The sequence below is a fragment of the Heterocephalus glaber genome, unplaced genomic scaffold (genome assembly GCF_053883595.1).
Source record: "Heterocephalus glaber isolate CG9 unplaced genomic scaffold, H.glaber_assembly_v1.0 deba00001564, whole genome shotgun sequence".
Lineage (NCBI taxonomy): Eukaryota > Metazoa > Chordata > Mammalia > Rodentia > Bathyergidae > Heterocephalus > Heterocephalus glaber.
Window position 1 is genome coordinate 10,422,702 of NW_028258351.1, and position 24,025 is coordinate 10,446,726.

The window sequence follows — 24,025 nt, forward strand, 5'->3', positions numbered from 1 at the left end:
CCCCTCCCACCTTGAGAGGCAGGAAACGGCTTTGCTTTCATCTCTAGCACGTGCAGGGCACTGTGCTGGAGGTTGGGATTAACTCTGGTCTGGAGAAGAGGAGTCACCCAAACAGTTACTGCAGGTGCAGTAGGTGTGACAGTATCAACAGGGCGCCCAGGTTCACAGCAGAGTAGTGAACTGCGCTCTGTCTTCCGCCCCGTTTGCCAGGGCCAACCCACCGGGGGGATGGGGAAAGTAAGAGAATGGAGCCTTTTCTGTTCCCCCCAGGCCATGAGCCAAGGAACAAGCAGTCCAGTGCCCAGAGTATTTGGGGGAAGCAACAGAAGGGAGGGCAGACGGCTATGGCTCTGGGTGCAGCAGGAGATAGAAATGTATGAAGGGTGCCCGGGCCTGAATGTCAAGCACCCTGTTCCCTGACCTCATCCACTCCCTCCCAACCAAAAATAAGATTCAGTGAGCTTGAAGAAGTACATTACATACACTTTATTTAAATAATAGTAAATGTAGTTGGCTCTAGGCCAATTGGTCCTTGTGTTGGGGCAAGAGGGTATTGCAGATAAAAAAAGGGATGAAGGAGAATCCAGCTTTCAGTTTCTTTTCTTTTTTTTCCTTTTTGAGTCAGGGTCTCACTATGTTGCCCAAGGTAGTCTTCAAATCCTGGGCTCAGGTGATCCTCCTGCCTCAGCCTCCTGAGTAGCTGGAACTACAGGCACACACCACTGCCACTGGCTACTTTCTGTTTCTTAGCTCAGAAATTCTAGCAATTCTTGTAGCTCCTTGCAACTCCGCATTACCTCTGGGATGGACAGCAGAGTCTGGGAAGAGAGGCAGAAAAGGCAGCTCAGAACAAGCCTAAGGCCCAAAGCTCCCAGTTCCCAGAAGTACCCACTGAGTTCAAAGGAAGAAAACAAACCTGAGAAGCCTGCAGCATGGAGTCAGGCCCAGCTCTCAGCACAGGCTGGGAACCAAGCTGTGCTCGTAAGTACCTGCTGGAGCCAGGCTTTAGCCCTTAGGTGCCTTAGTCCTATCATCTCCCTCCCTGCTTTACCTCATATATATGCTGAATAATCTCATCTAGTTTCTTTAACTCCGTGTCAGAGCGCCGAAGGTTCTCCTCTAGGATGTTTCTCTAGAAAGCAAATATACTCCATAAGTCCTGTGCCTAAAAGAACAGCATAGCTTGGTAGGATACAGGCAACATGGGAGAGGGCTTGGTAGTGGTGGTAGGAAACAGCCCTGGAATAGTATGGAAATCCTCACCTGGCTCTGGAACTTGACCATGAGTTTTGCTTTCTCATCTTTCATCTCCAGGAACATCACCCTCAACTTGTCCACCTATAGGTATGTCCAGATTAATAAGGGTACAGCCTGGGGTCCCCACCGACTGCCCAGCTCCTCTGTTAACTCTGAGTCACCTCCTGGTAGAGCCACACTTTCTCCTGGATCCAGTTAGTGGCCACGGGCTCACAGTTGGGGTCCAGCTGGCCTGCCAGGGTCTCCTGGAGCACTTTAGTTTCTGTCTCCGCTCGCCGAAGTGAGCGGGTGAGCTGGGTCACCTCTTCTCTGAGGCTCTGGGAATAAGAACAGAGATATCCATAGTACTCAAAGATGTTCTCTATCCTTATCCCATGTTGCGGACAAAGGTAGAACAAGGTAACCAACTGTGGCATATTTGGGATCTGGCTACCAGTGGCATGGAAGGCAGAGGCTGGGCATCATGAGGAACATACTATAAGCTCGCCACTCTTGTCTATCTGTTCTAGGATCTTCTCATTCTGCTTCTGTATCACTTCTTGGAGCTCCTTTTCATTCTGTGAGAGAAAGAGAGGTGAGAAGTCACGGAGAGAGAGCTGGCTTCTTCACAGCCCTTGCCTGGAGGCAGGAGAGCACCTGGCCCTGTGCTTGGCCCTAGTGGGACCAGTTGATACCCTACCACTCCAATTCCTCCCCCAAGGCTAAGTCAGGCAAGGCATTTCTCAGTGTTGGGAGAGCTCTGCTAGAGCTCTGCTAGAGTTCCTGACTTCTCTCATAGTCTGCTAGGGAATACAGGTCAGCCCACAGCTGATTCTTAAATAATGCAAAATGTCTCACCCCAGGAAAGGCAAAACTAGAACAGTGGCTGGAAAATACCCACCACCCAGATTTCTGGATGGCTCCCAGTGGGCCAGTAGAGATGCCCCAGTTCTTCATCGCCCCACTTCTAGGCCCCTCCTTCACCTTGTAGCGCAAGCATAAAGCCTGGTTCAGCTTCTCTATGTCTGCTTCCTTTGCCTTCTGGGCTTCCTGATGCTGTTCTTCCTGGGCCTGCAGCCTCATCTGCAGAGCACAACTAGGGGAGGGAAGAATTCCTTATCATTCCTGTCCTGCGAGGTGGCTATGCCCTTAGTGTAAGGGACTGTTTTACTGCCCTCTGTCATCGAGACTACATTCCACTCACATTTTTCGCTGCAGAGTCCCAGTGGCTTCTTCTTTAGACTCCTGCAGCAGGGTACACAGACTGTTAAGCTCAAGAAGCTTAGTATTCATTTCTGCCAGATTCTTCTCTATGTCTGGGGTTTCTGAAAGAGAAAGTCCTAGATGGAAATGCAACCCTTCAGCCTGGAAGGAAGGGGTGTGTAGTCATCATTTATTTCCACCAACTCTTACTGGTGTTCCCCACCCATAGGATTTGAATATCCAGAACATAACAGATCCCAAAAGACAGAAATAAAATGAGCCCAAGTCGAATTGAGGTTTCTAGAGCAAAGCACTTCTCACTGCTTTTGTCTTTATTCATCACCACTTTCTAGAAACAAGGCAGGATCCCTGGACCCCCTCCTAACCTGTAGGCTGAAGGGAAACCATTGATGCTACTCTGGTGAAAGCACTCTTGCCACTTCCAAGCAAGGGTACAGGAGCTGATTCTGGCTCTAAAATAAACAAACAAAAAGCAACCATGAGGAAAGGCCCCCCTGGTGATCCAGTCAGGGGTCTGCCACGGTGGCAACTGAAAGATGATAGGGCCCTTCAGCAGCTCAAGATATCAGGAGCAGCTTTCCCACTCCCAAATCCTAGGGCCTTTAACCTTCGTTTGTCTCTGCTGTCAAGATGCTCCCCACGAAGTCACTGTCATTAGGCAGAGGGTGTTCCTTGGTGGGAGTACCGGCTGTGCTCAGTGGAAGGACCTCTTGTTCAGTCTAAGCACAGAGAGGAAAAATATCAGCTGCTCTTCAGAGTGACACCTCAGTTCCCAGGCCCTCCCAGCCACCTCTTCCAGGGTGCTCTTCCACCCATTACCTCACCAACTCCTCCGTTAGCACCTTTCCTCAAACATGTTCATAATCCTAAGCCTCTCTCAATAAAACAATACATTTTTTGAGTCAGGGTCTTGCTATGCAGTTCAGACTGCCCTTGAACTGTGTAGCCAGGATATGAATTTGACGCAATCCTCCTACCTCAGTCTCTTGATTGCAACCATGTGCCACCATGCCCAGCACACTAAAACAGTAATTTAAAAAGAAAACACACAAAAAAGTCCTTAAATTCCCCTTTGGCTACTACTGGCCTCTTTCCAGAAAGAGAGGGAGGGGGGAAGGAGAGGGAGGAAGGAGGGAGGAAGAAAGATAGAAGAAAAGAAGCCTATATTTCTTTTTTTTTTTTAGTACCAGGGATCAAACTCAGGACCTTGCGCTTGTGAGGCAGGCGGCAGAACCACTGAGCTAAATCCCTGGCCCAGAAGCCTATACTTCTTACCATCTACTATCTCCCAGCCCATTATACTCAGGCTTCTACCCTACCATTCCACCAAAATTCCTGTCATTTGGTTCACCGATGTTACTTTCAAATACAATGAATGCTTTTCTGCTTGTTTCACCTGGCCTGTTTGATACTGATGACTTCTTGTGCTCTTAAACATGTAGTACTTTTAGAATCTTTCTTCTAGGACATGACCCTCCATGCAGAGGCCTCATACATTTCTGAATATTTCTTCTCTCCACCCACAGGTCCTTCCTTAACCATTGGCCCTTCGGAGTTCAGTCCTTGGCCCTCTTTTCACTCTCTAATCCATTTCCCTGGGTGGCCTCACCTTGGGAGCACCACAAAAACATCCACCTCAAGCTTCTATTTCCACATGAATGACTCTTCAATCCCTTTTTTTCAACTGGATTTTCTCCCAGTCTCCAGGCCCAAAGACTAACTGCCTGTGAAAAAAACTCTACCAGAATGTTCCATGGTCCACATGAATGTTAGTATATATAAAGCTGAGCTCACCATTTTCCCTGTCCCACTCCCATCAAAAATCAGCTCCTGGGCCAGAGATTTAGCTCAGTAGCGCCACACCTGCCTCACACGTACAAGGTCCTAAATTCAATCCCCAGTACTAAAAAAAAAAAATCTGCTCCTAACCCTGTATTCCTAATCTTGTTTTAGAGCAGGGGGGTAAGAAATTATGGCCTACAGATCAAATCTGGCCTGCCAACTGTTTTTGCAAATAATGTTTTATTGGAAAATAGTCAAACCCATTCATTTAGATACTGTCAATGGCTGCTCAACAAAGAGCAACGCCATGAACTACAAAAGTGAGCTGGGTAGTTCAGACAGAGACCATATGACCCACAAAGCCAAAAACATTTATATGGCCCTTTAGGAATGGTTTGTTACCAGTTCTAGAGGAGTGTCCCCATCTTCTCTCTTGCCTTGCTCCATATACCTCCAATATTATAATCATAAAAGAGCTACTTCCCATTTCCCAAGTTAAATGCCACCCTGGGCTACATAGTGAATTCAGGGGTATCCTGAATTACATAGCGAGACCCTGTCTCCAAAGAAAGGAAGGATAGAACTGATCATCCTTTCTGAGCTCTCAGTGGCCCATGCAGACTTCTATCATGATTGTATCAAGATAACTTTACATCTGTCTTTCCTTCTAGACTACAGATTGTTTGGCATTTCCTGAGTTCAGAACACAGCTGGAAGAGGGTCAGGATCTTGGTTATACATTTAACTGTTGAATAAGCTAATTAACTGTATTTTGAAAGATATCAACTATTTATTGTTAGTAGGCACTGCGAAGAAGCCAAAGAAGCAAGGCTAAATTTCTGCTTTCTTCAAATATTGTCTAGTAGAAGAGACCAGATATCCAAGGAAAATCAATACAAGAACAAAAGGAGATTAAGTTTGTGAGGAATGAAGCAAACAGGTCAATGACTCCATATGATCTGGGAACATTTTACAGATGGTCAACTAGGGAGGATTTCAGTGGAAAGGAAAAGGAATTTCCAGTCTGAAAATAGAAGAAAATGGATGTGGGAATAGCCCGAGGCCAGGTGTGAAAGGAGATAGGACATGTGTGTGGTGTATAGGCTGCCTCATTGGAGTAAAAGGTTCATAATAGGGAGGTAGGAGACATAAATATGTGAATGATAGATTGAATGTCACAGAAATGGACAAGGACAGGATTTTAGGGGACTATTCTATACAAACAAGATACAATTTGGGTTGTTGTGTGTGTGTGTGTGTGTGTGTGTGTGTGTGTGTGAGGGGAGTGAGACAGGGCTCACTGTGTAGTCCAGGCTGGTCCTGACCTCACTATGTAGCCCAGGCTGGCCTTGAAATAGTGGTGATCCTCCTGCCTCAGCCTCCTGAGTGTTGCAATTACGGGCATGCACCACCATGCCTAGCTGCAAGATACAATCTGAAGAGAAGAAACCCCAGAATCTACCTCCTCCTTTAGTTTTGTCTGTAGGAAGAGGGTTAGGCTCTGTAGTTGCTTGGTCAGCACCCCCAGCTCTTGGGAATACTGTTGTGTCTTCTGCAGGTCTTGTTCCTGGTTCTCTGCTATGGTGCTGGCCAGGTCAGCCCTGAAATAAGGAATGAGGAAGATGACCAAAAACCAAGTTATCTTCTCTGGGGCCAGGGGTTTAGCTCAGTGGTTCCGGCGCCTGCCTCGCAAATGCAAGGTCCTGAGTTCAATCCCCGGTACCAAAAAAAAAAGACCAAGTTATCTTCTTTGAAAACCTCTCCCAAATCTCCTACACTCAAGGAGAGAAACCAGAGCCTCAAAACAGTCACAATTCTTTTCTCGGAGACTCTGGTTTGTAAAAGTGTTTCTGGGTAAAAATAAGCACTTAGGGGGAAGCAGAGAAAGGGAGAGATCTTACTTTAGGTTCTCTACAGTGTCCTTGAGAGTCTCGCACTGCAGGCTGCGCTCCCGGAGCACATCCAGTGTGGTTTTTAACTGACACTCAATCTGGCCCAGCTCCAGGTGAGCAACCTGATTCTCTTGGTCTGCAAACTGGGAAGACAAGAGAAGGAAGGAAGGGAGGGAGCAAGAGAGAAAGGGGAAAAATGAGTCCACGTGGGGAATTTTAGAGCCCTTGGTCAGAGGCTTTTTCCAGTCCATCGTCTCAAACCTGACCTCAATGCCATCAGGCAAGTGTCCCACTCCTGATGTTTACCAGCTCCCTTACCTCCAGGGTCTCCTTCAGGTCCTGCACCTCCTTGGCCAACACAGCCTGTTGCTGCTGCAGTTCTGCTTGCATTTGTTTTAGTGACATCTTTTCCTTTTGCCATCTGCCAGAGACCTTATGTTAAATCCTGCTTGGTCTTACATGCCGGGTTCCTACTGCCACAATAACCCAATAGGAACTCACTGAGCAGCCTGCTCCTCATTGCTCTGGGTAAGTTGGCAGAGCAACTCGTCCTTTGTGGCCAGGTCCTGGGTACAATGGGTATGCTGATTCTGCATCTCTTTGAGCTGTCTATCCACGTCAGCCAGAATCTGCAGCTGAACCTGGAGATCTAGAACAAAAGTATCCTAATGACACCATGCCATCATCAAGTGGGAAAACCTTCACATTTTTGATCCACAGTAGGTGCTCTAGGGCACTTCCTTGTTCTAACACCACACTCCAGGCCTTAGCAGGCTCAACTGCTTACAGACACACACACACATACCTGTTGCTAAGCGACTATTTTCCACCTTCAGTTGTTCTATTTGGCCTTTGCAGTCCTCTAAATGGGCAGAGACTTGTTCCATCTCCCTAGAAATCTAAAAGATAGTTTTCTACCTATAATTCTCCCTGAATCAAGAAGCTAGGACTTAGTACAGCTTCTCTTTTTTTTTTTTGGTACCAGGGATCGAACTTGGGACATTGTGCTTTCAAGGCAGGCAGCAGCACCATTGAGCTAACCCCAGCCCTCAGCAAACACAGCAAAGATAGCAAAGGACTTTGCTTCTGAGCAGCAACATTGCACAAAATAAGGCTGATCCTCGAGAAGAAGATATAGGAGAAAAATTACTCCAGTAAAGAAGGTGCTGAAGGGCTGGGGATTTAGCTCAGTGGTTCCACCACCTGCCTCCCAAGCGCAAGGTCCCAAGTTTGATCCCCGCTACCAAAAAAAAAAAAAAGAAGGTGCTGAAGAGCCAAGTGTACTGAGGCATGGCTATCTCAGCACTTGGGAGGCTGAGGCAGGAGGATCATTGTGAGTTCAAGGCTAGTCTAAGCTACATAGTGAATTCAAGACCAGCCTGAGCTATGTAGTGAGACCCTGTCTCAAAAAACAAAACAAAAAAAACTGGGCCAGGGATTTAGCTCAGTGATACCACCACCAGCCTTGCAAGTGCAAGGTCCTGAGTTCCATCCCCGGTACGAAAAACAACAACAACAACAACAAAGAAGGTGCTGAAAAGCAAAAAAACCAACAATTAGGTTCAAATCTTCTTATAGCTAAGGGACCTGGCTGTTCTCTAAACCCATTATAGAAAGATCAACTGAAGAAGCTAATGAAATCACACACTGGAAAGGCCTCCACAAAGGAGGAGAAAAGCAGGCCTAAGCAGTTTCCACTCATGGTTTGTACCTGCTGCTTTTCTTTAACTGCAACATCACGGTCCTGCAGGGCCTGTCGGCTCTTGGCTGTGAGTTCTTCTATAAGTTGTCGAGACCGACTCAACAAAGCTGTCCACGCCATGTACTACCAGGGGAAGTAAGCAGGTCAGTAGAGCACACCTGAGACAAGGCTCCTCACAGGGCTGGCTGTGAGAAATATGATGGTCCCAAATACTCACATCCAGTTGCATAGATGTCCAGTCCTGTTCCAGGGTAGAAGTCAGACTCACTGTCTGCTGAGCCAGCTCTCCTTGCTCTGTATGAAGGCCTACCTACAAGGGAAGGGTTGTCTGTGGAGATCGCCAAGAGGGGAGGGGTATGTGGCCATCTTCCCAATGTATCAGCATAGAGCACAGGAAAGAAAATGCTCTTAAATTACCAATTGGGACTGGGCCTCCTGCAGAAGGCCTCTGAATTTCTCTGTGAAGTTCAAGTCCTTTTCCAGCTGGCTGATGCGCTGGCTGGCATGTGCACAAAAAGCCTCCAGCACCGTCTCTGCCTGTTTAGGGAAGAGGTTGCAAGGACATGCAGGGTGGAGAAGGTAAACAGCACAAAAATTCATAACCATCCAATACCTTAGTAGTTAATTCCCCAGGCCAGGCGGTTCTTAAGCCACTCATTTGTGTCTCAAGTGCATTCCTATAAGAGCCCTGAGCTGGACATCTCCCATGTCCAGGAACAAATGTCCAGCACCTTACCACATCCTTGTCTCTGAGGGCCAGTTCCTCTCTGTGCCTTGCCTCCTCCCTTTCTGTTTTGAGGCTCTGGAGCTTTGTTTTCAGTTTCTTTAACATATCAAAGCAGCAGGAGACCAAATTTTCTGCAAGCCGAGACTACAAAATAAGAATAAGATGCTGTTTTTGTTTCCTTTTTTGGGTTTTCACCCCAGCAGTGATCTCTACCTCCATCTCATCTACTTACCTCCTGACTCATAGTTGTTTTATCTTCTTCTATATACAACAGGGACAGGTGAAGCAAGGTCGTGAGCTCTTCAGAGACTAGCACCCATGATTGCTGTGAAGAGAGAGATGGCCAGGCTGGATAACATTTAGTCCCTAAGCAGGAAGGAAGGGAACTAGGGAGGAAACCCACTGACCCAATCCGAAGCTCCTAATAAGAAGTCCTTCACAAAGGAGGAAGATTGAAGGCCCTCCCTTTACTATCACAGCTGAGTATCACCATCTCCTAACCACCCAGGATTCTCCATTTTCAAGCTTTACAGGAGACCCTAGCAATGGTATAAGGTCAATCAATACGTACCATAATATTCCTGGCCTGCTGCAGGGCCTGACCAATCTTTTGCCTCTCCCAAAGATGTTGAGGTTCCTTAGTTACCTACTCAGATAAACAGAATTACTCCTTTTGTTTAAACAACATGCACCAGCAGCCTGTCATTCCCTTTTTCCTCCAGTGAGCTAAAGGAGCCTCCCCTATCAGAAGCAGGACCAAGGACAACTAGATGAAGCCAAGACAGAAAGAAAATTCAAGACAGGCATGGTGGTACATGCCTATAAACCCAGTACTCAGGAGGCTGAGGTGGGAGGATTGCTATGAATTTGAGCCTGGACTATGCAATCAGTTTGAGGCTGGCCTGAGCTACATAAGAACTTGTCTCAAAAAGAAAAAAAATTCAGAGGTAGGTAAAAAAATTCCTTTTAAAAATCTTTTTTCAGGCTGGGGATTTAGCTCAGTGGTTCCACCACCTGCCTCAAAAGCGCAAGGTCCAGTTTGATCCCTGGTACCAAATAAATAAATAATAATAATAATAATAAAAATCTTTTTTCCGTAATTATCAGGATAACACATATTTATTATGAAATTTTAGAAAATTAAAAAATGAATAAAAAGGGAAAGAAATCATTAATAATTTCATCACATGGAGCTAAATACTGGAAATTAAACTCAGAGGTTTTGCACTGATCTACATCCCAGCCTTTTTTATATTTTTTTATTTTGACACAGAGTCTAACTAAGTTGCTAAGTTGCCCAGGTTGGACTTGAACTCATGATTTTCCTGCATTGGCCTCCCACAGTGCTACACAATTGGCTTGAAGCAGTGATTCGTTTTGTTTTGTTTGTTTGGTACCAGGATCAAACTCAGGACCTTGTGCTTGCAAGGCAGGGATAGTACTACTGAGCTAAATCCCTGGCCCTTGGAGCAGTGATTCTTAACCAACAATATAGCACTCATCCCCAGAGATTCCAGGTATAACTCCATACTTGATACAGGCATTTCCCTCAAGTATCAGGGAAAAAATTGTAGGCCACTGATTTAGAAATAAATTAACATATTCAATAAATTCTAAGATGAATACCTTTTCATATTTTATATCTCTGAAATGGAAATGCACCCTAATATTGATAGTGTCTTAGATTTGATGAAATTCAGTAATGCTTGAGAAAAACCATAATTGAGGTTATAATATACACACCTCACAATCAATGGGAAATTGGTTCCAGTAGCACCCTCAGATACCAAAATCTAAACACTAAGTTCCTCATGTAAAATAGTGTAATGTTTGACTATTTAGGGGATGCTATTAAGCAAAAAAAAAAAAAAAAAGTCTGCACATGTTCAGTATAGATGCTTTTTTTTTTGGTACCGGAGATCAAACTTGGGACCTTGTGCTTTTGAAGCAGGCGGCGGTACCACTGAGCTAAATCCCCAGCCTAGTATAGATCCTTTTATATCCTCAACGTTTTCTATCCACAGTTCGTTGAATCCATGGATAGACTGAAGATCCATGGATACAGAAAGCCAACTATAAATATATCTGAGATCCTGGGTTTTTTTTCTTTTTTCTTTTTTGAGACAAGGCCTCATTATTTAGTCCAGGCTGGCCTCAAATATGCTTTGTAGATCAGGCTGGACTTGAACTATTGATCCTCATGCCTCAGGCTCTCGAGTGTTGGAATTGTAAAATGTGCACCACCATGCCCGGCTGGGAGTCCTGTTCTTGTTTGCTATGTATTTCAGGGTGGTCTTGAACTATGTAGCCCAGGCTGGCCTCAAATTCACAGAAATCCTCCTGCCAAGTGCTGGGAAGGTGTCCTGCTTTTACTACTTAATTTTTCCTTATTAAAATAGACTGAGACACCTGCTTTAGAGAGCTTATCAAGGTACAGTACCACTGGTTCTTTTTTGGATTTTTTTTTTTTTTTTTTTTGAGATAGGGTCTCACTATGCAATTCAGGCTGGCCTTGAACTCACTATGAAGTCCAGGCTGGTTTCAAACTCATGGTGATCCTCCTGCTTCAGACTCCCGAGTGCTGGGATTACAGGCATGCATCACCATGCCTGGGCAGAGTACCACTATTTTTAACTTCTGCTTGTATTTTATTTATCTTCAAAGTTTCTCAGAGGTTATTTGAACAACCACAAACCTATATTAAACTTATTTTTCCATCTTATTAAAAATTCCTAAAAAAAAAAAAAAAAAAAAATTCCTGGGCCAGGAATTTAGCTCAGTGGTTTCGGCACCTGCTGCACAGGCGCAAGAACCTGAGTTCGATCCCCGGTACCAAAAAAAAAAAAAAAATTCCTAAGTCTCCTCCCCTCGCCCACTGCTGGGGATGGAATCTAGGGCCTTACATATGCTAGGGAAGCACTATATCATCACTGAGCTACATCACCAGGATAAATATTGTTTTTAATGACTGTACAATATTCCATCTATATTTCATTATTTTTACTGTTTTTTAAATTATTTTTTTTAAATCTGTTTGTTTGGGGGTTTTTGGGTGGGGTTTTTTTGGTACCAGAGATCAAACTCAGGACCTTTCACTTGTGAGGCAGGCATGGCCCCACTGAGCTACATCCCTAACCCTGTTTGTTTTTGTGCTAAGAACTTAATCCAGGGCCTTTGCATGAGCTACATCCTGCTACATCCCCAGTTTTTTTTTTTGAGACAGGGTCTATGTAGTCCAGGCTGGGCTTGAACTCCTGGCAAGTCTCCTACCAAGTTCTGGGATTATAGGCATGCATCACCACACCTCTCCTGTCTTCTTTAAATGTTTTAAAACAGGATCCCACTAAATTAATAAATTGCCCAGGCTTGGCTCAGAACTTGAAATCCTCCTGCCTCAGCCTTTCAAGTACCAGGACTATAGGCATGCACCTCACCCCCACCCCCGTCTATTGCCATCTTTATCCAGACCTTTATTCCTTTAGGATATATCCCTAAAAGTAGTTACAGGGTCAAAAAATTTTAACTGTCTTAAGGATTTCACTTAATTGCCTTCAAAAGAGAATGAACTAAACTGGGTGTGGTGGTGCACACTCATAATGTCAGCACTCTGGGAGGCCAAGGCAAGAGTACCAAAGCTGAAGCCCAGCCTGGACAACTTAATGAGACCCTATCTAAAAATACAAATTTTTTTTTTTTTCAAAATACAAATTTTTTAAAAAGGGCTGGGGGTGTAACTCAGTGCAAAAGCCTGGCTTTACTCTCTAGTACCACAAAAATAAAATAAAACAAAAAATAGTATGCCCCACAGAGTAGAAAGTATGAGCTTGAAGGCAGCAGAGCCCCAGGAAGACTCAAATTCTAAGAGAAAAGTATCTTCCTTACTATCAAAAGGGAGCCACTGTCTGGAAAAGGGCTACTGCTAGAACAGCAGTGCTAAATCATGAGGCTGTGACAGACTGGATTTAAGGAGGCAAAACTGCATTATTCTCAAATCTCTTTGGTTCCTGGCTCCCTTTCCTAGCCCCAGTTATCATTATTAACTGCATCGTGCTGAAAGGCATGGAGCACCACTGGGAAGGACACACAAACTGCTGGGAGCTGGGCAGTCAGGCAGGTGATGAGATTAATGTGAAGGAGGCAGCCTAGCGGCAAGGACATGCATGGTGCTGGGGAATGGCTGAAAGTGATGTCACTTCCCCTTTTCAGTGCTGCTTCAGTGGCCTCCAAAGGGACCTGGCAAGTTCAGAGGAAGAGGATATAAGGGAGATTCAGGGATGGGAAACAAGGTCAAGGACAAGAAAAAAAAGAATATAATGATAACACATAAGAGAAAGTGAGCAGCTAGAAGAATGAGAATCCCATGGTTTCCAGGATTTTTAGCAAAAGGCAATGTAGTCTCCCACAGGCAATCATTATTTTGAGGATATTCTCAACTCAAAGGAGGTCTTTGGACATTTGGGGACCATCTCTTCTTTTTTATGTGGGTTTTTTTTTTTTTTTTTGGTACCAGGGATTGAACTTGGGACCTTTCACTTGTGTGGCATGTGCTGGAACCACTGAGCTAAATCCCGGCCCTTTCATGTAGTATTGAGGATTGAATCCAGGACCTTCATACTGAGCTACATTCCCAGGCCATTAAAAAAAATTTTTTTTTTTTCCAGGTGTGTTCGTGCATTCTGGTAATCCTAGCACTCAGGAGGCTGAGGCAGGAGGATCACAGCAAGTTTGAGGCCAGCCTAGACTACATAGGAAGCTTAAACCCAGCCTAGACTACACAGTGAGCTCAAGGCTGGCCTGATCCTCCTGCCAAAAGCTAGGTTTACAGATATACAATATACATATTGTGTTTTACGTATACATAATACCTGACTCACTGAACCTATATTTTTATTCCTCATAGAACTTCATCACAGGGCCTGGAAGTGTAACTCAGTGGTAAAGCCCTTGCCTAGCATATATGAGGTCCTGGGTTTAATCCCTAGCACTGAAAAAAGAAAAAAAAAAAAAAGAATTCCATCCTAATATATATCATTTTTTTTTTTTTAGTACCAGGGATCGAATTCGGTTATGAGGCAGGCAGCGGCACCACTGAGCTAAATACCCAGTCCCTATTTTTACACTTTAAAATCTGTTATTGACCTACATCTCTGCAACAAAAATTCATCTAAATTTAAATTTAAAATTCTTCAAAATTGCTTTGAGCAGGGCTGGGGATTTAGCTCAGTAGTTCTGCTGCCCACATCAAAAAAAAAAAAAAAAATTGCTTTGAGCAGAAGACTTTAAATGAATAATAATAAAAACAAAATTTTCAGGCCGGGGGTTTAGCTCAGTGGTGCCGCTCCCTGCCTCACAATGCAAGGTCCCAAGTTCGATCCCCAATACCAAAAAAACCAAAATAAAACAAAAAGATTTGAAAAAAAAACTTTCTTTTAGATGGAGAAACATTTTTATCAGTTGTACACTAATCATTATAATTTTTAATAAAATCCTAAATATCCAGTGAAATCTTATTGGGAATCACCTATTAATGAAATGAATGGAAATTCCCTCCCCATATTAATTCATGTATTTGTAGATTACAATTCTCAGGGCTGGGGATTTAGCTCAGTGGCACTGCACCTGCCTCGAAAACACAAGGTCCTGAGTTCAATCCCCAGTCCCAGAAAAAAAAAGCAATTATCACAAGGTATAGTTCAGCAAAAATTCATGACTATTTTCCAGTCTAATAGATGTAAGTACTAAGAAATCTTCACATAAATAAAAAAATTGGTAGAGGGCCAGGGATTTAGCTCAGTGGCACCGCGCCTGCCTCACAAGCACAAGGTCCTGAGCTCAATCCCCAGTACCAAAAAAAAGAATTGGTAGGAATGGAAAAAAGGAAAGATTCTAGGAATTCTAGGAATATATCTACAGAGACCTATGTGCCAATAATCTTATTGAAATTTCACCAATGTCTAATGATCCACTGACATAAAGTCTTCCTCCAAATTTGTTGAAAACATACAAAAATGATGTTATATAATTATTGCAGTCATTTGCTTTCTCAGAATGTGCACAAATATTTTCTGTTGTCCTTTGATTGTTATGTAAGATTTGAGAAAGGAAGTAAGTACGTTCTTCTCTAGTAAAGTGGGCAAGGGCAGTTAGAATGGGGAAGTAAAAAAAAAAAATCAGTAAATACATTTGGAAGAGGAAGATCCAAACACTGATTCCTTCAAAGCTTTCCTTGTGTGCATCTCCTTGGAAAGTCTTAATGTACTCCAGGGTTGTAGTGAGTATCCATCTTTAAGAGTTTTTCCAGATTCTCAGTTTTCACACATATTCTACAGTAAAAAGTCTGTGATTAAGGAGTCCCCCGTGCCCTCTGACAGTTTATCGGCTTAGGAAGAGGGCCACCAGGATCCTTCAGGCCTTGAGAGGAAGCTTCTTACCTGACTAGGAGAGGTATCTGTCTGAGTGCTACAGTCCCGTGCTTCTGGATGAGGGACAGCCAGGTGGCTCTTCCAGTCCTGTAGCTGGCGGGTCAGAACCTCCAGAATGACAAGAGAGCTCATCAGATTATCTTCCAGGTCATGTCTAGACAAGGTAGTCAGATCTGGAGGATGACGGCTGCAGCAGGAAGAGAAGAAGGTGAGGAAAAGAAAGGGGAGGGGACGAGAGTAACAGGTCCAGGGAAACAGAGCTCCAGAAGCACAAGGATACGTGGTGCTTACCCCCAGAGGCGGTGCTGTGTCTCTGCAGTACTTTCCTTGGTGTCCTGCGGGCCTGTCAGGGATTTGTTTGTACTCTTTTCCTGTGGTACTGGAGGAGTAAACCAAGTCCCCACAGAGCAAGAAGAGAAAGAGGTAGTGCCAATGGCAGCATCCTGCAGCACAGAGGGAAGGCATAAACTTTGGCGGAGATTTTCTAGCACAACTGAAGTATTTACACCTTTTTCTAGCCAGGCCAAGGGGGACATCCAAGTCTCTGAATCACATCCAAGAATCCTACCAGCATCTTCTTCTGGGCCTGGAGCTTCCTGGGATTCCAGTGCCCCTGGATTTGGTGTCAGGCATGTGGGTGGTACATTTTCCATATTTGAGACAAGTGTTTGATCTCCCAATTCAACCTCTTCAGAGAGTGTGGGGAAGCTCCTTTCAAGTTCTTCTATAGCTCTGTGATCTACAGTTTCCTCCCCTTGGTCCACATGATTGGTGGTGAAATCTGCTGCCAAGCCAGTTGAAGGAGAAAGCCAGAGAATGGAGGAAGGCATGAAGTCATTACTTTCAGAAGGTACTAAGTCCTCAGGTACAGGTTCAGTCCTACTGTTCCCCAGGCTCTCCTTGGAGCAGTGTAGTTGTTGCTCAGAACAGGGATTTGGTGGAGAATCCAAGAGATGAGATGGAGAATTTTGAAGTGTACATTTCTTAGCCACAGCAGCAACAACTTCTAAAAAGCTGTCTTCCATGCAAGGTGCCACCTCCTTCCTCACTAGATCTCTCGGCCTCAAAGGCGCATTTAGAGAGCTGCTGTTTGTCTCTGCCATGGTATCTAAATGAGCCTCAAGTATCATGTCTTGCTGATGCTCTGCTGGAGGGGATTCAAGGACCATGGTTTTAACCACACAGTCATCCACTGGGGCTATTCCTTCCTCAAATGTTTTGGGAGTAGAGTTGGTTTGGGGAGTCAGACCTAGGGGCTGCTCATTTGATTCATGCTGACAAGCTTCTACCCACCCTGAGGGATAGCTGAATTGTTCTGAAAGGGAGTCTGTCCTTTTGGCATTGAAAAAATCCAGTAGAGATGAGTTGTTGCTGTCTTCCTGCCAAAGAAAACAAAAGCAGTTGATAAGGCAGTCAATTCAGTTCCCAATACATAATTACGGGTATAAGATATAATCCAGATTTTTAAAAAAGTTTTCATTACTTCTGCTTAGGTAAGAATCTTAGGTTCTTACCAATCCTTACCAAGGATTGGCCAATCCTTGTTTCCACAAATCCAACAGTAGAAAAAGAAAAGAAGCCATTTTGGGCCCTTCCAAGTGAACCAGCCTTCAGTATAAACAAATTGAGAATAACTATCTACATCCTGTGAAAATGCTAGCTTGAATATGACCTCATTCCTCTCGCTTCCCAACTTGAACCTACTTGTAGGAATCTAGAGTGGGTAGGGACAGACAAATAATATAATAAGACTGGTGTGTAGCTCAGTGGTAGAACACCTGTACAATATACACAAGGCCCTGAGCTGGATCCCTAGCACCACCAAAATAATAATAATAATAATAATAATAATAATAATAATATTGATGATGATGATAAAAAACAAAATCATGGTCAAAAAAGAAAGAAAAGGGCTGGGGATTTAGCTCAGTGGTTCCACTACCTGCCTCGCAAGCGCAAGGACCCAAGTTTGATCCCCGGTACCAAAATAAATAAATAAATAAATAAATAAGAAAGAGAAAGCAAATCTTCGTATTTCAGGTGTAATGATAACTATAACTGAATTTGACCCTGAGGCTTTCTTTGATGATGGTGGGATGGTACTGGGGCTTGAATCCAGGGCCTTGCACATGATAGCCAAGTGCTCTACCACTGAGCTACATCCTCAGCCCCCAGCCCTTCCTTTATTGTTTTTGCAGTACTGACAATTGAACACAGGACTTTCACACTGAGCTACATCTTCAGCTTTTTTGGTTTCTTTGTTTTTGAGAAAGGGTCTTCCTATTCCCAAGTAGCTGGGATTACAGGCATGTGCTACCACACTGAACAAGCACCCTGAGCTTTGTCCATGCTACAGCAAGAGGAAAATATGGTAAATTCCATATGTCTCATTATTAGAAAGGGAAAAGGATTAACAATTTTTTTTAGAAAGATTAATTTCCCAGGCAGTAAGTTCTAAAAAAATTTCTTCAAGAAATCTTATAGGGGGTCCATCTCTTTCTTTGACAAATCTTTACAGCAACTGAGAGATAGTTTGTTCTTGGCTGTTTCTCTCAAGATCTTTAAAAGTTCAACTCAAGACAATTCTGCCAGAGACAGTTTAATAACAATGAGGATGATGATGATTATATAAAATAATCATTAATAGACAGGTGTGGCGGCACATGCTGTAACCCCAGCACTCAAAAGGCTGAAGCAGGAGGATCACTGCGAGTTCAAGGCCAGTTTCAGCTAAATAGTGAGTTCAAGGCCAGTCTGAACTGCATAGTAAGACCCTGTCTGAAAAAACAAAAACAAGCCAGGCATGGTGGCGCACGCCTGTAGTCCCAGCACTCAGGAGGCTGAGGCAGGAGGATCTCCATGAGTTCGAGGTCAGCCTGGGCTACATAGTTCAGGGCCAGCCTGAACTACAAAGGGAGACCCTGCCTCAAAAAACCAAAATAACAACAAAAATGAAAACCAAAAACAACAACAAAAACCCCTAAAATAATCAATAATAATAATCCCACAGTATAACTTGATCCCAAGGAGAGTTTTGACTACCTCCTGGGGTAGATGGATATTGCTTCACTGTCCAGACACAGATCTTTCATCTGTGAGCCATGTTAGATAAATACCACTAATTAGGATGAAAGATTTCTCAGTAGCTTGGTAAAGGTCGAATGGGGGGAGGAGATCATAAAACCAACAGCTAAATAGAGAAGTTTGGGTTCTCAGTGGATTTCCTTTAACCACCCTAGGGCACCTCTCTGTTGGCCCGAATAGCTGTAAATGGTTATCACTGTTGTAGAAACTTCATTATCGTTCTTAATTACTACGTTCCAGCCCCGGCCCTCTGTTCCTCTGAGCTCTCAGCCTGGGCACACAGCCCAGTCGAGCAGCTGTCCAGACGAATCTCACCTGCAGCCCCAACTTGCACAGTGATGGGGTCAGCGTGGAGCACAAAGCCAAGCCTTGTCTTGAGTTGAAGTCACTGGGCTGCAGACTGAGTTCCCGAAGAGGAGTTCTCATAGCTGGTTGCCCCTGAGAAAGAAAGCCAGAATAAAACAAACGTGAAAACCAGTTCTTACCCAAGTCGCGCGGAACAAAGACCCCAAACGCCCAGCCCCAAGCTCGACCCAGCTTTCCAGGACCCTTGGACCCAGAGCTCCCGCCCCGGTAACCCCGCCCTACCTCTTTCTCCTCAAGAGCTTTCCTGCTCACCGGCTGGGGCGAGGGCGACAGGCTCAGGTTCAGTTTCTTCACTCGCCACATCTTCAACACAGAAAGTAGGTCAATCACCTACTATACCAAGTCCAGTTCGCCATGTTTCACCCGCCGTCTTTATTTGAACCTCGTCTGAGCTTCTCGATTGGCTGGAGTGCGGCAGTGCGTCAGCCTGGCGGACGCACTCCAGACTCGAGCCTAGTGGATGGGCGGACCTGGTGTTGACCACGCCCCTTCCCGCGGTTAGGGTTGTCTCCTCAGTCGACCCTTCAGCACGGAAGCGGTCTGGAGCGCCAGACACGGACCTGGCCCACCTCGAGTTGTGTCCTCACGTCCGAGACGACACCGCACGTACCTGGAGAATCAAGGAGTCCATCTTTCCCGCTTCCAGTGGCCCTCCCTCACGCCCTGCCAGGGAAGCTGTCTCCACGGCCTGGTTTAAGAGCCCTCCTCAGCCTTGCCGGGGAGTCCCGTTGGGAAAAGTGAGTGGAGCAGTCTGTACTTAGGCCTGGTCTGTCCACGAATCCATTATGGACTGAGAGACGCAGATCTCAACCTGGGCCTGCCAGTCATGACTAAACATTTCTGGGTATTTCTTGGGATTAACCCTAGAGCCTGTCACAAGTTTACCGTAGTAGCTAACAAGTAATGTACTGAACATTTATTATGTACCTGGCGCTGTATATTCATTTAATCCTCATAACATGAAACATTACAACACACCACCACCTCACCTCCCCGCGCCTTTGGGGTTGAGACGGAGTCTTGCTATGTAGTCCAGGCTGGCATAGGGCCGGGGATTTAGCTCAGTGGCTCTGCCACCTGCCTCGCAACCACAAGGACCCAAGTTCGATCCCCAGTCCAAAAAAAAAAAAAACAAAAAAACCCAGGCTGGCATCGAACTTGTGGAGCCTCCCAAGTTGTGGGATGACAGGCATGTGCCACCTGACACCTGGCTCCCCATTTTACAGATAAAACAAATTGAACCAGAAAGAGCCATGCTCCAACCCACTCTACCAACTACTACATCCTGTCTCGCAAATCCCCTCTGTACTGAAAATATGTCCATTGCAGATGAAATTGGTATTTTGATAAGAGCTTAAGGTCTTCTGTTTGAGACAGTTTATGTTCCTCAGGCTGAATTTTTGTTACCCATATGACCTCATGTTTACTTGGTTACCTCTTTAAAGACCCTCCTGGGTTCAAGTGACCTGACCTCCAAGTAGCTGGGACTACAGGCCTGTGCCCAAAAAGTATTTCCAAGTTAACTGATGATGGCTGTGTGTTTCTCTCAACACTCACAGAACTTTTTTGTGATACTGGAGATTGAATCCAGGCCCTCACTCATGCTAGGTAAATACTTTAACACTGAGCTACATCCCTAGCCCTTTTTATTTTTGAGACAAGAGTCTCACTAAATTGCTTAGGCTGGCCTCAAGCTTGGCTTGCAGTCCTTCTGCCTCAGCCTCTCCAGTGGCTGGGATTACAGATATGTGCCACTGTACCGGGCCTTTTAAAAAACTTTTTGAATGTGGATAGCTGGCAGATTCTAAATGATTCATGTGCTTTGCGTTATTTCTGTTGGACAGTACTGCTCTGGAAGCATGATGGTACCAGCCTACAGGCAAAAACTGCTTAAATGAAAATGGGGGGGGGGGCAGTTTGAGGACAGTCTTGAGCCTGGGCTTACCCAAGTCAGTAGATGGAATCCCAAGGAGTATTTGTAGTGAACCAAAAAGACCTTAAAAATAAGACATGGGTGGGAAGTGCAGGAAAATCAAGGCAGAAAGCTCTCCCTGCCAGTAATAAAGGCTTTGTTAATAGGAATGTGTGAGCTAGAATGCTTAGTCCTTGGTGGCAGCTGGTATGTCAGATGCCAAGTGGGCAGCTAAAGGGATATGGTACTTCCAACAGAAAATTTGGAGATAGAAAGGGGTAGATGAGAAGGAAAATGTGAAATAGATAACACAAAATTAGTTTATATTGTTTTCTGTAATTTTTAAAATTTGATATTTTTCAACAAGTGCTGTAGTATTTCAGCACATGAAATAAAGTCAAAGAGTTCCTGAAGGCACAGACTCAGTCAATGGCTGTAATCCCAGCATTTAGGAGGCTGAGGCAGGAAGATTTCAAGTTCAAGCCTAGCCTGGGCTACATAGTGAAACCTTGTTCTTTGTTGTTCTGTTTTGAAGAGAAGACCACCATCCACTCTACCCTCCTATATACAAATTGTACGTACATCTTTATAAAAATATACATATAGTAATCAGAAGCCTGAGGTTAGGAGAATCACAACTTCAAGGCCAGCATGGGCAACTTAGCAAGCTACTATCTCAAAACAAAAAGGGTTGGGAACATAGTTCAGTGATACAGCATTTGCCTAGCATGTGCAAACCCTGGTACTGGCACAAAAAAAATTTAAAACATGCATAAAAGCAGGCCGGGGATTTACCTCAATGGTGGCGGTGCTGCCTGCCTTGCAAGTGCAAGGTCCTGAGTTCAATCCCTGGTACCAGAAAAAAAAAATGCATAAAAGCACATGTATAGTAGCTTTATTTACTTACACATACATCACAGATTTTTCCCAAAATTAATTGATCCACACGCTGGGGAGTCTGGGTTTGAAGTTTGATGCTTTTCTTTCCCTTTTTCCTGTTGCATTCTCTTTTCCAAGTCTTCTCTCACATTTTCTTTCCACTCTCCCAACCACCCCCAACACATACAAAGGTGGAGAGAAGTCATTAATTCCTTTACAGACATAGGATTTCTTACATTTCGGCATTTTTTCCCCATTCAGTGTCTTCTAAAAAGCCTTCCAAGGGCCAGGGATTTAGCTCAGTGGTTTCATCACCTGCCTCGCAAGCGCAAGGTCCCAAGTTCAATCCCCAGTACTAAAAAAAAACAAAAAATAAAAAACCTTCCAAGCCAACTGATACAGATCTAATTGATTTGTCATTTCATATTCCTTTTATTTTGTTTTGTTTTGTTTTTTGGTACCGGGGATCGAACTCGGGTCCTTGCGCTTGCGCAGCAGGTGGCGTAACCCCTGAGTTAAATCCCCAGCCCTATTCCTTTTATTTTGAAAACAGCTCTTTTCTAATTTGTAAGACCTTTGTGTTATAGATATTAATTCCCATCATTCTTTTTTTTTTTTTTGGTACCAGGGATCGAACTCAGGACCTTGGGCTTGGGAGGCAGGCAACGGCACCACTGAGCTCAATCCCCGGCCCTCACATTTTATTTTTGATGTGTTTTTTTGTCTACTGACTTGAATAATGCTGTTTGTATGTGGTCAAGATGTAGGTGCCACAGTATCTAGATTTCTTGCCTTGATTGAGCCACTCATTCATCAAATCTTCATGCAAAAATGTGCTTCATTTACAGCACTTTCATTTTCTTTCCTGGTTTAGGTACCTTCTCCAGCCCCTGATTGAAGACCTAGTCTCTCAGATATTCTAAGAATTTTAATGTTGATTATTTAAATCTTTATCTAGAATTAAGTTTCGGGTATGGTGTAAGGATCCAACTATTTTGAAAGTTACAGTTTTTAAATTTTAGGATCAAAGATTTCTTCTTTTGTAAGGAAGAAATCACATAACCCAAATCAGCAACCCTGAGAAGTATCCACCAGTTTTGAGCAAACTCAAAAGATTATTTTGGAACTGTGTTTGGTGGCATATGCCTGTAATCCCAGAACTCAAGAGGCTGAAGGAGGAAGTTACCATGATGAGGCCAGCCTGGACTACATAATGAGTCCAAGGCCAGCCTAAACTATATAACAAGACCCTGTCTCAAAAAAAAGGTATTTTGAAAGTATCAGCCTTACTGCTGTGTATAATGGAATACAGAACAAAGGAGGCGGTATGATAGCTACTAATCAACAAGACTCCGTGTACCAGCAAAACTTGAGACAATAATAAATCCTGAAACATTATATTCTCAAAATATAAGCAAAACCAACCTATAGGGGATAAAGTAGCCTTTTTATAAATATAATTTCTGATTAATTTATTAGATCTACTCACAGGGGCTGTATTAGCTTGCTAGGGCTACTATAATAAACTTCCAGACTACATGGCTTAAACAACAGAAATTTTCTGGAGGGTAGAAGTCTGAGATCAAGGTGCCAGCAGATTTGTTTATTCATTCATTTATTTATTAGACAGGGTTTCACTATGTAGTTCAAGCCAAACTTGAACTATGTAGCTCAGGCTGGCCTCGAACTCATGGCAATCCTCCTGCCTCAGCTTCCTTCATGCTGGGATAATAGGTTTGTGCCACCATGCCAGGTAGGACTGGTTTCTTTTGAGCCCTTTCTCATTGGTTTGCACACAGCAATTTCCTCCTTATGTCATCACATGGTCTTCCCTGTGTGTGTGCATGTGCCTGGGTCCTAATTTCATCAGTACACCAGTCATACTGGATGAGGGCCTACCCAGATGAACTCATGTTTACTTAATTACCTTTTTAAAGACCCTGATTCCAAATACAATCATATTCTAAAGTCTAGAGGTTAGAGGGCCCTGGGAATTTACCTCAGTGGAACCATACCTGCCTCACAAACACAAGGTCCTAAGTTTGATCCCCAGTACTGGAGGAAAAGAAAAAAAAAAGTCTAGAAGTTAGGACTTCAACATGAATTTTGGGAGGACACATTTCAGTCTATAATAAGGGCTAACAATTCAGGAAATATGATTTTATTTATTTTTAAAAAGCTTTGATAGGGCCGGGGATTTAGCTCAGAGGTTCCACCACCTGTCTCGAAAGCACAAGGTCCTGAGTTCGATCCCTGGTACTAAAAAAAAAAAAAGCTTTGATAAAGAGGCTGAGGGAATAACTCAGTCATAAAGCACTTGCCTAGCATCAGTAAGACCCTGGGTTCAATCCCCAGCAAACACACACACACACACACACACACACACACACACACGAACGACACACAGACTAGCTTTGTTGAGATTTCTACAAAGATTCTACTTAAAGTAATCAAGGAACTGAGATTAGTTAATGAACAAGTAAACACATTAATAGATTGATTATAATAAAGTAACAGGTTAGAGGTAAAAAACAAGAATAAAAAGAAAATAAAGCAGGAGTAGAGCTACAAAGATACTTTTCTTTTTTTTTTTTTTTTTGGTACCAGGGATTGAACTCAGGACCTTGTGCTTGCGAGGCAGGCGCCAGAACCACTGACCTAAATCCCCAACCCCAAAGATACTTTTCTACAAGTGTATATATAAATTAGTGTTAAATGCCAGGCATGGTTCAAGTCCAGCCTGCACTGCAGAGCAAGATCCTCTCTCAAAAAAAAAAAAAAATTGAAGTTAAATCTTAA

At 44.0% G+C, this 24,025-nt stretch overlaps 1 protein-coding gene across 5 annotated transcripts; it reads right to left on the reverse strand.

Annotated features, from left to right (window-relative positions):
• Nucleotides 1–471: 471 nt before the first annotated feature.
• Nucleotides 472–24,017, reverse strand: Spag5 (sperm associated antigen 5). 5 transcript variants are annotated; one of them, XM_087191526.1, is made up of 25 exons: nucleotides 21,143–24,017; nucleotides 18,688–19,045; nucleotides 18,385–18,507; nucleotides 15,277–16,364; nucleotides 14,995–15,172; nucleotides 9,135–9,209; nucleotides 8,796–8,888; nucleotides 8,573–8,707; nucleotides 8,254–8,373; nucleotides 8,054–8,146; nucleotides 7,846–7,959; nucleotides 6,940–7,033; nucleotides 6,636–6,783; nucleotides 6,453–6,555; nucleotides 6,144–6,277; nucleotides 5,705–5,843; nucleotides 3,068–3,179; nucleotides 2,826–2,912; nucleotides 2,441–2,576; nucleotides 2,221–2,332; nucleotides 1,734–1,814; nucleotides 1,419–1,574; nucleotides 1,264–1,338; nucleotides 1,052–1,132; nucleotides 472–818 (listed from the first exon to the last, which is right to left on the reverse strand). In XM_087191526.1, the coding sequence occupies exons 2-25, from the start codon at nucleotides 18,736–18,738 to the stop codon at nucleotides 747–749; spliced, it is 3,600 nt and encodes a 1,199-aa protein (XP_087047652.1). In that variant the 5' UTR covers nucleotides 18,739–19,045; nucleotides 21,143–24,017; the 3' UTR covers nucleotides 472–746. The 5 variants fall into 5 exon arrangements, with proteins under 5 accessions (XP_087047652.1, XP_087047650.1, XP_087047653.1 ...); XM_087191524.1 differs by having other exon boundaries at nucleotides 18,658–19,045; XM_087191527.1 differs by having other exon boundaries at nucleotides 2,441–2,561; nucleotides 21,143–24,011.
• Nucleotides 24,018–24,025: the final 8 nt, after the last annotated feature.